The following is a 15,486-nucleotide window of genomic DNA, read 5'->3' as shown; positions in this document are numbered from 1 at the left end:
GGGAGCTTATACAATGGCTTGGCCCAGGGTCTGGCAAGCTGGCCGAGTGCTCCTTCAGCAACCCCCCATAGCCTGCTGCCTTCTCCAGCTGTGCTGGCTGATCTCACTCAGAAATGATGGGCCTTTTTTGTTTTGTTTTTTTTTTTTAATTCCAAGCTCTTCTAAAGACACCCACCTTTTCCAGATACCACATCTCTGTTGTGTCCCTTGAGTAAAACAACTAGTCCAAATGGACAGGGCTTTGTTATTGGAAAAAGTATTTGGTTTAAAATAGTAAACCAGAGGCCAGTGGGTAGCACCAGAGTAATCTTGGAGGCATCTAGAGTCAGGCGGTGGAACATGGGATTGGGTAAGATGTAGACTGCCCCTCTCCCAACCCCTCCAGAATCTGTCCAGAGGACAGAAAAGAGGCCCTGGAGCCTGGGGGAAGAGAGGGCATCATTTATAATCAAGATAAAAAGCTTTCTTTGATTTCCTGGAGTTGCAGCTCCTCTTGGTCACCTCTGGCCTGGACTGGACGTTTATACTCTTGGAAGAGTATCTGCCCAGCTCCCAAGGGTTTGCTTCATAATCAATTAGAAATTTCTCTGGCTGAGGACCCCATTCTCATGAACTCCAAGAAAGTGAGTGAATGCAGGTCTGGGGCCTAGTGGCCTTGTGATTATTCCTTGACCTGCTTCCAGACTACACTTCCCAGGGAGCAGCCATCATTGACTATTTGGGAAGCTTGACTGTCCTTGCTGAGGGGTCACTCTTCAGCTAACTGCAGAACAGATGCTTCCCTGCTTCAGGAGTGAGTGCATGGTGCTTCAACCTGACAACCCAGTTCCCTTCAAACTCACAAAGAGGAGGTGCTAGGAAAAGTGAGCTCATTGGGCTCTCACCCTATGCCCTTCCTTTTCTGTTTTCCACTGAGGTGCTGAATAAATGGACTTCAACAGGTGGTAAGTGGTACCTGATGTTTTTCTTCACTCACCAAATATTTATTGAGTGCCTACTGTATGCCAAACCATGTGTGCAAGCAGAGAGGCTTTCATGTGTATATAAAATATGCTACACATGGTGGCACCAGACTTGGAGGTCTTGTGGTCAGACTTGGTGGTCAGAGGAGGTTTCTTGGAGGAGGTGACATCTAATTTGAATGATAGCTAGGAGCTGGTTTGCTGACGATATGGCTGTCAGGCTCAATGGCACAAGCAGAAACAGCTTATGCAAAAACAGGGGTAGAGGCTGAGAAGGGATGGCAGATAACTCTCTTTCAGACAAGGAAACACTATCAAGTTGAACTCATGTTACCTAATTTCTAAGCATCTTGCTTCTAAAGACAGATGTGCTCCCTGCTAGCAGTGTGACTTTGGTTTCCCCAAGACTTCATTTTCCTCATCTATAAATGAAAGAGTTGGTTGTATACTTAAAATATGATATGTCAACTATATCTCAAAAATGAATGAATGAATGAATGAACAAATGAATTTTTTTAATGAAGGAGTTGATCTAGATTAGAAACTAAACCATCTCAAGTCTTTTCCATGATTTTCAGTGAGAGTAAGAGAACAGTTTCTTGGATGCCTCTGCTTCATCAAACTGCTGATGATTCATCGGGTGTTTCCTTCCCCTGTGGAGACTCTACACACTGGGTGGACAGAACATTCATTTTAGAAAAGCCCGGGGGTTTCAGTCTCAGCCTGCTGTACACAGGCTGATCAGCCAGTTACCAAGAATGAACTGTATAAGGATGCATACCAGATGGCAGGGAGAAAGGGCATAATCAGATAGGCTGCTTTTGTTTCCAAGCATGGACATTTTCCAGGCAGAGTGCTCTCTAGAGTTTAGACAGCTTTAGCAGCTGAGGTGATAGAGGAAAATATCACCAAGATGTCAGGACAAGAACGGTTTGGAAAGATTGAGAGGACTTAAGCCAATTTGGAGGAGGAACAGGGAAGGTGGGAGTTTCAGGCAAAGGGACAGCTAGAGCTGAGGAGCAGAGGTGGGACTGCATGCTGAAGGCTTTTGTTACAAGTAACAGGGGGTGCCATGTTAGCAGACATCAGGAAGGATGGAATCGGGCACTGCAAAGCCATCAGAATCCAGGTCATCACTCTCTCTGGCTTTGATTCTCTTTTATTCTCTCAGTGGTTTTTGCTCTCTCTCAATCTCTAACTCAGTCTTGTTGTGCATGCTTTTTGTCTCAGATTTTCTTTGTTTCTAGCTCTCTGTCTTAGCTTTCCAGGTCCCTCTGGCCAGTCTGTTTCTCAGCCTTTCCCTGTCATAGTGTGGTCTCTACTCTGCAGGATCCCTTAGTTTCTCTTTGCAGATCAGGTTTCTCTGCTCCCCAGGGTTCATAGGAGAGGTGGTCATCTCCTCAAGTCAAAGAAGAGCTCTGCTCTAAGCCCAGATTCCTTGAAGAGAGCAACTGATTGGCCCAGTTTGAATCAGCACTCCATCTCTGGTCCAATCAACGTGGCCATAATGGGGGGTGGGGGCATTAAAGGGCAGTCCTATTATACAGTGATGGTTGCTGGGGGAGGTGGCAGAAATTCAAGAAAAGGAATCCTGATGAGTTGTGGAGACACCCCAAAAGGTGAATACTTCAGCGGGGTAGTGAGCAGATAGTGGGTTTACTGGGAGCTTAGGATTTTTCATTTCCAAACATCAGGGGATTTTAAATACATTGAATAAGATCTGTGTGGTACCTGTTTTTTGAAATCTGTAGAATCTTTTCTCGTGACCTAGTACTTGGTCAGTTTTGGTAGTTTCTTTGTGCAGCTGGGAGAAAACAAAGTGTATTCTCTAATCATTGGGTGCCGGGCTCTACATAGAACCATTAACTCAAACTTGTTAATTGTTCAGTTCAGTTAATAAGGCATGTGTTGAAATCTTCTACTAGATGGTGCATGTAATTTGTCCTTGTGATTAAATTTCAGCTTTATATATTTTGAAGTTCTTTTAATGGATGCATATTAAGTATTGAATCTTTGTGCTTTCTTGCAAGTTTAATTTTTATCATTATGTAGTTACGTTCTTTGTTCCTATCATGTTTTTTTGTCTTAAAGCCTGTTTTGTCTAATAATATAGCTCCCAACTTTCTTTGGATTAGTAGTTGCTCATATCTTTTACTTTTAACCTTCTGTATCCTTTTATTTATTTTTATTTTTTAATGCTTATTTATTTTTGAGAGAGACAGACAGGTGCAAGCGGGGAGGGGCAGACAGAGAGGAAGACACAGAATCTGAAGTAGGCTCCAGGCTCTGAGCTGTCAGCACAGTCAGACACCAGGCTCGAACTCAAGAGCTGCAAGATCATGACCTGAGCTGAACTGACTGAGCCACCCAGGCACCCCTCTGTATCCTTTAAAAGATGTGTTTCTTGTAAGCAGCATTATAGCTGGATTTTAGTTTGTTTTAGTAAATCTAAAAATCTGTATATAACTGGTGAGTTTATTAAATACATATGGTGATTATAGTTATGTTTAGATATGATTTTACCATCTTACTTGATGGTTTCTTTCTAAATCACTTTTTCTCTTATTGTTAGCTTTTGGACTGAGTAATATTTTTCTTATTCTATTTCTTTTCCTTATACTAATTTGGAAGTTTTACACTTTTGTTATTCTTTTAGTGCTTTCTCTTGAATTTTTATTATATATGGTGATTGTAACAAAGTCAAAGTTAGTCAAAGTATCTTCAGCCCTTAAACTATTTTAGTATGTTTGCTGCTCAAAATAAGCATTTATTATTTTGTACAATGTTTGTTTAGGTTTATCTGTTTATCACCTCAGACCTTGTTTTAAGGCCATTTTTCTTCTTCCTGAAGAATACCTTTTAGAAATAATTTTAGGGAAGGCCTATTGTTGGTAGAATAAGGTTTTTAAAATTAAAATATAATCCACATACAATAAATTCACAGTTCAATGGATTTTAGTGTATTCACAAAGTTGTTTTGTTTTAATGTTTGAGAGAGAGAGCACGCGTGAGTGGGGGAGAGGCACAGAGGAAGAGAGAATCCCAAGCAAGTTCTGCGCTATCAGTCTAGAGCCCAGCGTGAGGCTCAGTCACACATTACCTGAGCCAAAACCAAGAGTTGGACACTCAACAGAGTCACCCAGGTGCCCCTACTGTATTTACAAAGTTGTAAAACCACCATCACTTTCTAATTCCAGAACATTTTTATCCCAGAAAGAAACCCCATACCTATTAGCAATCACTCCCTATCCCTCCTCCACTGAGCACCTGGCAAACCACGTTGTCTTTGTGAATTAGCCTATTCTGGACATTTCATATAAATGCAACCATACAGTATGTGGTCTTTTATGTCTGGCTTCTTTCACTTAGCATAATGTTTTCAAGTGTCATCCATGTCCCAGCATGTATTGATATTTTGTTATTTTTTATGGTGGAATAGTATTCCATTGTATGGACATACCACATTTATCTATCAGTTGATGAGTGTGTCTACTTTTTGCCTATTTTAAATAATGTTGGCATGAACATTCATATACAAATTTTTGTGTGAAAATATCTTTTCAGTTCTCACAGGTATATACCCAGGAGGGGAATTGTTAGGTCATGTAGTAACTCTATGTTTAACTTTTGTCAAATTATTTTCCATGGCAGCTGCCTCATTTTATAATCTGACCAGCAAGGGTATTCTCATTTCTCCACATCCCTGCTAGTGTTTGGTATTTTCTGTTCTTTTAATTGTTTTAATTTTTTAATTCTTATTTATTTCTGAGAGAGATAGAGTGTGAGTGGGGGAGGGGGAGAGAGAGAAGGAAACACAGAATCTGAAGCAGGCTCCAGACTCCAAGCTGACAGCACAGAGCCCAATGTGGGGCTCAAACCCACAAACTGCAAGATCATGACCTGAGGCAAGTTGCTCAACCAACTGAGCCACCCAGGTGCCCCTTTTTCTACTTTTTTAAGTGATAGCCATCTAGTGAGTATGAAATATCTCATTATGATTTTGATTTGTTATTTCCCTAATGGCTAGTGATGTTGAGAATCTTTTCATATACTTACTGGTCATTTCTATATCTTTGAAGAAATGTCTGTTCAAATCCTTTGCCTATTTTCTTAATCTGTTTGGGTTGCTATAACAAAAATACCAAAGACTGAGTGGCCTATAAGTAACAGATATGTATTTCTTATTGTTCTGGCAGCTGTGAAGTTCAAAATTAAGGTGCCAACAGATTTGGTATCTGGTCAAAGTCTGCTTCCTGGTTCACAAATGTGTGGTGCTAGGAACAAATTTATATAAGGGTCCTAATTCCATTAATGAGGTCCCTACCCTCATGTCCTAATCACCTCCCAAAGACCCTATCTCTTACTGTCATCATATTGGGGATTAGGTTTCAACATACGTATTTGGGGGGCACACATTCAGTCTATAGCACCTATTTTTAAAATTAGGTTATCTTTTTATTGTTGAGTACTAAATACTAGACCCTTATCAATACTTGATTTGCAAATATTTTTTCCCATTCTGTGGCTTGTTCAGTTTCTTAACAGGGTCCTTTGAAGCACAGAAGTTTTTAATTTTGTTGAAGTCTTATTTACTTATTTTTGGTTGCTTATGCTTTTGGTGTCATATCTAAGAAATTGTGGCCTAATCCAAGGTCATGAAGTTACATCTATATTTTCTTCTAAAAGTTTTATAGTTTTAGTATTTACATTTAGGTTTTTGAATCATTTTGAGTTAATTTATGAATAGATATTTAGATATAGATCTAGACAGAGATGATATATAGATCTGACTTCATTTGTATATAGATATCCAGTTGACCCAGCACCATTTGGTGAAAAGATTCTTCTTTCCCACTGAATGGGTTTGGCACTCTTGTTGAAAATAAATTAACTGTAAATGTGAGAGTTTATTTCTAGACCCTTAATTCTATTCTATTGCTGTGTATATCTACTCTTATGATAGTACAAATCTGTCTTGGTTACTGCAGCTTTGTAGTAAGTATTGAATCCAGGAAGTATGAGTCCAACTTTGTTCTACCAAGTTTTTATTATCTGAAATGTCTTTATTTTGTCCTAATGCTTGAAGATAGTTTTGCCACTATACAAATACTAATTTAATTGATCCATATTATTTTATTTTATTTTTTAATGTTTTTTTTACTTTTTGAGACAGAGACAGAGCACAAGCTGGGGAGGGGCAGAAAGAGAGGGAGACACAGAATCTGAAGCAGGCTCCAGGCTCCGAACTGTCAGCACAGAGCCTGATGCGGGGCTCAAACCCACCAACTGCAAGATCATGACCCGAGCCGAAGTCGGACACTTAACCGAAAGAGTCACCCAGGCGCCCCTCCTGAACTTATTATTGATTCTTTAAAATACTCATATGATAAATTTTCATTCTATGCAGTAACATAAGAGTTGGCATATATGTTCTTAGAGAATTTTCTTTTTGTAAGCCCACCAATGCAATAAAAAATGTGTTTCATCTAAGACAATCTAATAGTGAGTCCTGCAGAGCATAGGGCAGTGGTTAAATGCATGGCGCTAGAACCAGGCCATCTGTGTTCAAATATTGCTTCTTTTATTAGCAATGCAATATTGGAAATTTATTTAACCTCTGTATGTTTTAGCTTCCTCAACTATAAACCTGAGGAAATAATACATACCTTATGTAGCTATTATGAGGATTAGTTGAACATATACATGAACATAGTATGTATTAGTTACTGGCATATATAGTAACCACTATATAAATGTTTGCTGTTATTACTATGCACCCACAGCTGGAAATGAAAAAGACTGAAAATGTGTTCAGATTTAACAAGGTGATGCTTCATTTTTGTGGTATTGGAGGAGATTCATTTGTTCTACAGAAGTTTTCCAGAAAATTCAATTTTATTACCTCTCTTTAAGCTCCAAATTTTAACATTTTGATCTATTTTGAGTAGAAATCTTCAAAAAAATTTTTTAATGTTTATTTACTTTTGAGAGAGAGAGAGAGAGAGAGAGAGAGAGTATAAGTGGGGGAGGGCAGAGAGAGGGAGACACAGAATCTGAAGCAGGCTCCAGACTCTGAGCTGTCAGCACAGAACCTGAGGCAGGTCTCAAACCCACGAACCATGAGATCATGACCTGAGCTGAAGCCAGACCCTTAACCGACTGAGCCACCCAGGCACCCCTTGAGCAGAGATCTTTGTAAGAAAGCATATATTCTATCTTTTTAAAAACAGAAATAACACAATTGAATCTTTCTTGATGTATCAGGAATGTAATTATGAATGCCAATTATTATGGTAGTACAATAAAATGGCATCCAGGGCTGATATGATATATAAGAAATTTGACCAATACCAGATAAATTCAGACTATATACTCTTCTTGTTAAGTTCTTGCTTCCATTTTTCTGTTTCCTTCTTTTTTGTCAGACTCTTAGAAAACTCTTTGGTTGTGATTAATTCACTTGCTTCAAGTGCCTCTCCCCTTTGTAACGTACTCACTTGTGGGATAGAGATACATATGACCAAGTCAATATTTAAAATGAATAAAACAGACTCAGGCTCCTGGGTGGCTCAGTCAGTTGAGTGTCCGACTCCGGCTCAGGTCATGATCTCGCGGTCTGCGAGTTTGAGCCCTGCGTTGGGCTCTGTGCTGACAGCTCAGAGCCTGGAACCTGTTTCGGATGCTGTCTCCATCTTCTCTCTGCCCCTCCCCTGCTCATGCTCTGTCTCTCTCTCTCTCTCTCTCAAAAATAAATAAACAAAACAAATGTTTAAAAAAAAAAAAGAATAAACAGACTCAAAGTGAAATCCTGAATGCCTGGGTATGAGCAAAGCACATGAACTTTGATGTGCCAGCTTTGCAACATTTATTTTGGTGACTCAAAGCCTTTTTTCCTCATTTCCTCAGTATTGACTAATTTACCAATTACTAATTTACTACTTTACACACAAAGCCTAGTGGCTGCTTGTGTATAAATAAATACTGCTTGAAAATAATAAATGATTACAATTGTTACTGAAGTAAATATCACTTTTATTATCTAATATTATGCCTAATGTACGTTAATTGCAAACTGAAAAGGACTTATAAACCAAGGGTCTACTTCCTCTTTCACCTCTCTCTTTCAGTTTTTCCTTTTTTCCCCCAAGTCTTTATTTAAATTGTCTTTCAGTTTTTCATTTGAAATCAAGCAAGCTCCTTACAACACTGAGGTATAATGGAGTAGGGTGAGGCCATCAACAAACTGGCTAAGAAACACAACTAAAAGATTTTTTACAGGCATAAAAGGAAAGCCCTAAATTACAGCATTGCACAGTAAAAAAGATATTTATTATTTATTAAGTACCTACTATGTACTACAGGTCAAAGAATCATTTATTCCTCACATTTAACCCAGGAAGTCAAGAGCATCCAATTTATAGTTTAAAAAAAAAAAAAAAAAAAAAAAAACAGGCTTATAAAGCTCAGTAACTTGCCAGAAGTCACACAGCTGTTAAGTAACCCAGCTGGAATCACCAGTCCTTCTCCCTCTGACATCTTTGCCCTTTAGAAAATACTAAACAAGGATTTCTTGGCACTGTCTTCACGATTTGGTACACCAAAAGTTCCAAAAGATTAGCTTTAAGAACACTCCCCTCACCCTCACCCCTTCTACCCTATAGATTCAAAGAGGGAAACTTTGGTGAGTTAGTGCCACCTGCTGACCATCTTCCTGAACATCAGGATAAAGGACTGTCCTCTAATCAAGGACAAAAGGGGCCTTGTGCTATCTGAAGTCATTACCGGCCGGCCCCCAAGGGCAGGCCCAGGAGAATGGTGAGCACCCTCCTATAGACCCCTTGGTCTCCCTACAATATCAAGGCTGGGCAGCTGCTCCCTGAGGGGAAAAATGGTGGCAACTGGAGAGAACCTAAAAAAGAGACAATAAGAAATAAAGGCACAGGTTTCTACCACCACAGTGCAAGTGCACTTTATTCATTTCTGCAAATAAACCTTAGCATCTCATGATTCTAGCAATAAAAATAGATTTCTGAGGGGTGCCTGGGTGGCTCAGTCAGTTAAGCGTCCAACTTCAGCTTAGGTCATGATCTCACAATTTATTAGTTCAAGCCCCGCATTGGGCTCTCTGCTGTCAGCACGGAGCTCACTTTGGATCCTCAGTGACTCTCTCTCTCTGCCCCTCCTCCACTCATTTTCTCTCAAAATAAATAAATAAACTTAAAAAAAATCTTTAAAAAAGATAGATTCCTGAGCCCCACTACAGACTATTTTATCAAAACCTTTAGGGGAGGAGCCTACATATATTTTAACAAATACCCAGGTCGTTCTTAAGAGAAGGAAGGATGGGGGATCACTGCCTTCATGGAATGGCAGCTTCTTAGTCCCTGATGTGAGATATCTCTGGGTAGGGAGGGGAGACTCTGCTGACCCCTTAAATCTTATCAGATTTTGTAAGAGGATACAGGCAAGTAACAGAAACACTCGTGGAGATTAGGGTGAGAGTCCTGGTTCTGCTGTGACCTTGGACAAGTGTTTTTAAACCCTCTATGTCTTAATTTTCTCAGCTGCCAAGACCAGAACGCAGATAATAACAATACTTTACTGTGTTGCTATGAAAATCAGATGAGAAAGTAGGTGGGAAGTAACTTTGTAGAGTTCTACACAATGTTGTTAGTATTATTTTGAGTCCCAAACTACCTACAAGCATAAACCCCACTTTATTTTTTGTCCTTATTTTTTTAAATATAATTGTTGAGTTCTTGTTACCTGCCTGGTAGTATCAATGTCTGCTAATCTGAAGGATCAGTGTCCAGCCACGTAAAAGAAATGTCTTTATTCAGGGGCACCTTGGTGGCTCAGTCGGTTAAGCATCCGACTTCAACTCACATCATGATCTCACAGTTCATGAGTTCGAACCCCGCATCAGGCTCTGTGCTGACAGCCTGGAGTCTGCTTGGATTCTATGTCTCCCTTTCTCTCTGCCCCTCCCCTGCTCGTGCTCTCTCTCTCTCTAAAATAAACATTAGCCAAAGTATGGAAAGAGCCTAAATGTCCATTGATGGATGAATGGATAAAGAAGATGTGGTATATATATACAATGGAGTATTACTTGGCAATCAAAAAGAATGAAATCTTGCCATTTGCAACTACGTGGATGGAATTAGAGTATTACGCTAAGCGAAATTAGTCAGAGAAAGACAGATATCATAGGGCTTCACTCATATGACAACTTTAAGACACAGAACAGATGAACACAAGGTAAGGGAAGCAAAAGTAATATAAAAACAGGGAGGGGAACAAAACATAAGAGACTCTTTAATATGAAGAACAAACAGAGGGTTACTGGAAGGGTTGTGGGAGGGGAGATGGGCTAAATGAGTAAGGGGCATCAAGGAATCTACTCCTGAAATCATTGTTGCACTATATGCTAACGAATTTGGGTGTACATTTAAAAAATAAAAATAAAATAAACATTAAAAAAATTAAAAAGAAATGTCTTTATTCGGAAGATACAGTGATTCCCAAAAGAATCACGGCTCTCTCAGAGGCTGTACCAGAATCTCTGGTGGAGAAGGTGAGATTTTGATGTTTATCAAAGAGTCTTTGGTTTAAGAAGTGATGACTGAGGAACACAGTTTTAAAATCAGAAGACTTGGGGCACCTGGGTGGCTTGGTGGGTTAGGCAACTCTGGATTTCTGCTCAGGTCACGGTTCATAGGATCAGACCATGCGTCAGGCTTGGGTTCCACAGAGCCTGCTTGGGAGTTTCTCTCTCCCTGCCTCTCTCAGCCCCTCCCCCCACTTATGCTTGCTTTCTCTCCCTTTCTCTGAAAATAAATAAACTTAAAAATAAAATGAAATCAGGAGACTTGGACTCTATTTCTCTCTCTGTTTAGACTCATTATGTGACGTCAGATGAGTCCCTGACTTTTTATAGGCCTGTTTCCTCATCTGAAAAATCCAGTGCTAAATTGGATGACTCGCTGACTCTAACCTATAAAAATCTTTTTCACTTAGCAACTCACAATGTTCAAAGTCCTGGCAGGTAGGATCAAATATAAAAGAGAAAAAAAAGAATTTTATATAAAATGCAGACATAAAAAGTTATGTGCTTTCAGCTATGTAGGTTATAAAAGGTAAATAACTCAGGATAAGGAGTCAGCTACTTGAATGAAACTATTTGAGCTGGAAAATTGCACTTTCTTTTTTAAGTATCATTAACCTGTCAGAAAAGAGTTGAAAGTAGACGTGATATGGAAGTATTTTGTTCCAAAAAGCTGGTAAGATGTGACTCTGCAATGATATCACATTCCTAGTTGAGGATCCATTTTATCACAGGGAAAGTCTCACTCTGTGCTTCCAAATCCAGAATGTGGAGGAATGACCTGAGAGTAACCTGAGCAGGGGTTGTCCACATAGTGCCAAGTGAGAGAGGAGGTCTTAATGTGCCTCTGGAGCCTCATTGCTCTTTGCCCAGACAGCTATGTCTGCTCCATCTTTTAGCTACCTGGCCACACCTTGGAGCAAGAACACTGTCCCAACGTGTGAATTTCAGGTCAGGGAATGTACACTTATAAAATGGAATACGCTCCTTTATCAAACAGCAAAGTAGTTCCTAAAGAATGGTCCTTTACGTTTGAACCCTTTCCCAAATAGATGTTATTTTATTTAAACTTGACAACCTTCTGTGCTCCAATACCAAATGGGAAGTTTTGGTGTATCCCCATGGTACAAATTCCTCAATCTAAACACTGCTGTAAGACTTACACCATTAAAGAGCCTAGCACAAAGTTAGTGTCCCAATCCATGCTTGTTGGGAGCTGTTCCTAATAATCCATGTATGTTCTGTCCCACCGAGCACCGAATTGGGATGATGCACCAAACTACCAAATTCATGTTGTCCGTGTGATGAAAATATCACCAGTCTGGTACCAAAGCCATATGACCCTTGTTCACATTGCTAAGAAAAAGTTAAACTGAGTTGGGTACAGCTCTCTTTGTTTTGCACTTTCTAGGGCAAAGTCTATGTGCTGCTAATCAGGCATCTCCTAGGAATTCCTTCTGGGACACTCATCAGTTGGATTAACCATTGTATAAATTTGCATTTGTATCCATTAACACCTCTTTGTCAACTATAATTTGCTCTGATTATATGTAGGATTTTCTAAAAACACCACCCCAGGTTTCTGCCAAGCAAAAGCACTGTTGGAAGAGGAGTATTTAGTCAAGTACTTACTGATTTTCTACTGTGTATTTAGCCCAAGTATATAATGAAATACCTGCCTTCAAAGAGCTCCAAGTCCAGTTGGGAATACAGGCTAAACACAAAACAGCAATCCATAAATAAAATTAAATGCTTCATCATTCTGGTAATAATATAAGGATACATGACACAACAACGTAAGGATATTCCTGTCATACCAGTAGCCTATGTTTTTGTTTTACATGCTTACTGTCTATCTTATCTTTCCCCCACTAGAATGGAAGCTCCATGAGAGAAACATTTTCTTTGATTCAGTGCTATTTCCTCAGTGCCTGGCATATAATTGGTGTTCAATAAATATTTGTTGAATTCAAATTTCTCAAGAGTCAGAGAAAGGAAAGCCTCAGGTAAACCTGAGCTATGCTTTTATTCAGCTTGCAATCTATAGGCTTTAACTTTTTTTTCCTTTTTTCCCCCATTTATTTATTTATTTATTTATTTATTTATTTATTTATTTTTACATATTTTTTTTTAATTTGAGAGAGAGAGAGCACGAGTAGGTGAGGGGGCAGAGGGAGAGAATCTTGAGCAGGCTCCATGTTCAGCACGGAGCCTGAAGCAGGGCTTGATCCCACAACCCTGGGATCATGACCTGAGCCAAAATCAAGAGTAGGATGCTCAACTAACTGAGCCACCTAGGTGCCCCTTGCAATCTATAGGTTTTTTTTATTAAAAGCTTATTTATTTATTTATTTATTTGGAGAAAGAGCATGTGCAAGTGGGTGAGGGGCAGAGAGAGAGAAAAAGAGAATCCCAAGCAGGCTCTGCACTGTCAGTGTGGAGCCTGATGCAGGGCTCGAACTCAGGAACCATGAGATCAAGACCTAAGCTGAAATTGGATGCTTAACCAACTGAGCCACCTGGGCACCCAACCTATGCGTTTTAGGAAAAACTTCTTTATTTGTATAAGAAGGAAATTGCATATAATTGAAATAGAAGTGGGGTGGGATGAAAGGAATTTAAATTGGGTGTTAGGGTCAATGTGACCTAGTTAGCTCCTTGCTAAAAGAGCTTTGTACTAGAATCAATGGTTTTTGAACACTGTTATTTATTTATTTATTTATTTAATATTAAATTTATTGTCAAATTGGTTTCCCGAACACGTTTTTTTTTTTTTTCCCCAACGTTTATTTATTTTTGGGACAGAGAGAGACAGAGCATGAACGGGGGAGGGGCAGAGAGAGAGGGAGACACAGAATCGGAAACAGGCTCCAGGCTCTGAGCCATCAGCCCAGAGCCTGACTCGGGGCTCGAACTCACGGACCACGAGATCGTGACCTGGCTGAAGTCGGACGCTTAACCGACTGCGCCACCCAGGCGCCCCTCCCTAACACGGTTTTAAAGCAGAACAATTCTGGGGGCGCCTGAGTGGCTCAGTCGGTTAAGCGTCTGACTTCGCTCAGGTCAGGATCTCACAGTTGTGGGTTTAAGCCCCGCGACGGGCTTTGCTGATGGCCTGCTTCGGGTTCTGTGTGTATTCTCTCTCTGCCCCTCCCCTGTTCACACTCTGTCTCTCAAAAATGAATAAATGTAAAAAACAAAACAAAACAAAACAAAACAAAAGAAAATTAAGCATAATAATTCTGTCTTCGAACAAAACCCCAATAAATGAAATAGATAAAAACAGAGCCGCTCTGATTGATGTAAGGGTGGCATGGAGAAGGTGACAAAAGAGGTCCACCCTTTTAAAAGTCTCCTCACCCCCACCACAGAGCTATGGCTTCTGAGGGATTTTAGGAACACAGTTTGAAAATACTGGATTGAGGAAACTTTAGAGTCTCTCCTCTCTTGAAATTCTATTAATAGAGGCAGCTAAGGAATACCTGCGCTACCTTCTGGTCTCTACCACTTTAAGTTGAAAAGATAACAGGAGTCAACTCCCTGCGAGAGAAAAACACAGAACACGTGTGGCCTGGGCCAAGGCCAACGCCCCTTCTCATGGCCAGACCCAGGGAACCAGATGCTACATTTCTCTGATCCAAGAATAATGAGGGCTAGATAACTTGTGTGACTGGACTTGTCCCTTTTCTCCCTGCCCCCCACCCCGCTCCCTTCACCTAAGCTCAGAACTAAAGGCATCCAAGCGCACATGGCAATTTTCCTGAGCTTTGGAGTTACCAAAAATCTTAGCAAATATTCACAAAATCTTACAAAGTAACTAGTCTGGTGCCAACCAAAATGTAGAGTCAGATTCATTTGTCACCATCTTCCACCTTGTACACCTGCTTCAGCTGTCCGGAGAGGAATCAGCCCTGCAGACGCTCAAAGGTTAACAGAAAACGATTTACTAGGGTGTGATCAGCTTAAGTCCTTAAGGGAACCGACAAAGGATCACTAAGCATCCAGGGACTAATAACAGCTGGAAGAGTTACCACTTGGTTTGAGAGAACAAGGAAAGAGAGCTGTCTGCCAACAGCTCTTGTTCGGGGAACTAAGTAAAAATACCTCTTCCACGTTGTAAGTGAGGAAACTAAGAAGATAAGGTAGAGAAGATGTGGAATCGCCGGTGGAAGAAACTTTTTCAATTTGAAGCGTCCAGCAGCAGCCAAAGGATTTTAAAGAGTCCGGCGGCCAACTAAGCCACCAACAGGTCTCATTATGACCTTCCCCGCCACAAACCGAAAGTTGCCAGGAGTTGGGACTACAACTCCCGGCACGCATCTCCCCGCATCTGTAGCACTTTTCGATGATAGGATAAGGGGCTTCCGGAAGCATTGCACGTCGGGAATTGTAGTTATCCCAGTGGGGGTCGGCCGTACGCTGTAGCGTGCTCATTGGCGCCCAGGTTACCGCCCCCCTCCCCTCTCCGCTCTTCGGCGTATCACCCACGTATACGCAGAGCGCGCCCACACCCCCTCCCTAGGCCTAGGACGCAGGCGCGCGCACGCTCCCCGGGCTCGGTAGGCGGAGGGGGTGAGGGTAAGAGAAGGGGAGGGAGGGAGGGGGGTTAAGTGTCTACAGAGTAGACGGCAGTCGGGCACCGAGAGCGCGAAGGCCTGGCTCCCAGGCGGTGAACTCTGCACTGAGTCTGGGGGCCGGCGGGAGGGTCCGGAGCCAAGTCAGCGCGCCCTGCGAATAGGAGTCGGGCCGCTGAGACCGGAGGGCAGCAGGGGGCTAAAGCCCCAGCCTAGGCCCAGCGCAGATGTCCGGCTGCGGCGCTTGTAGTTGCGGCGCCGCCGCCGCCGCGCGGCTCATCACCTCCTCGCTCGCCTCCGCGCAGAGAGGTAACGAAGTAGTCCCTCACGTGAGCCAATGGCCCAG

At 41.2% G+C, this 15,486-nt stretch overlaps 1 protein-coding gene and 1 long non-coding RNA gene across 4 annotated transcripts in view; one reads left to right on the top strand and one right to left on the bottom strand.

The window, feature by feature from the left end:
• LOC121041849 (uncharacterized) overlaps nt 1–15,486 on the bottom strand; it is a 65,678-nt gene that overhangs the window by 49,695 nt on the left and 497 nt on the right. Inside the window, exon 1 of one of the 3 annotated variants that reach the window (XR_005795868.1) lies at nt 14,671–15,041. The exons of the other annotated variants lie outside the window; for them this stretch is intronic. This is a non-coding gene — a long non-coding RNA (uncharacterized LOC121041849). Of the gene's footprint in view, nt 1–14,670; nt 15,042–15,486 lie in introns of those variants that run through there. 3 annotated transcript variants of the gene reach the window in all.
• Nucleotides 15,170–15,486, top strand: part of CLPX (caseinolytic mitochondrial matrix peptidase chaperone subunit X) — a 42,333-nt gene continuing 42,016 nt past the window's right edge. Inside the window, exon 1 of the mRNA XM_040492996.1 lies at nt 15,170–15,449. Within this exon, the coding sequence (XP_040348930.1) occupies nt 15,368–15,449 (82 nt within the window). The 5' untranslated portion in view covers nt 15,170–15,367. The remainder of the gene's footprint in view (nt 15,450–15,486) is intronic.

Source organism: Herpailurus yagouaroundi, unplaced genomic scaffold, assembly GCF_014898765.1.
Source record: "Herpailurus yagouaroundi ecotype Mexico unplaced genomic scaffold, PumYag 184, whole genome shotgun sequence".
NCBI lineage: Eukaryota > Metazoa > Chordata > Mammalia > Carnivora > Felidae > Herpailurus > Herpailurus yagouaroundi.
Note: the sequence above shows the minus strand (reverse complement) of the source record. Positions and strands in the feature narration are given on the sequence as shown.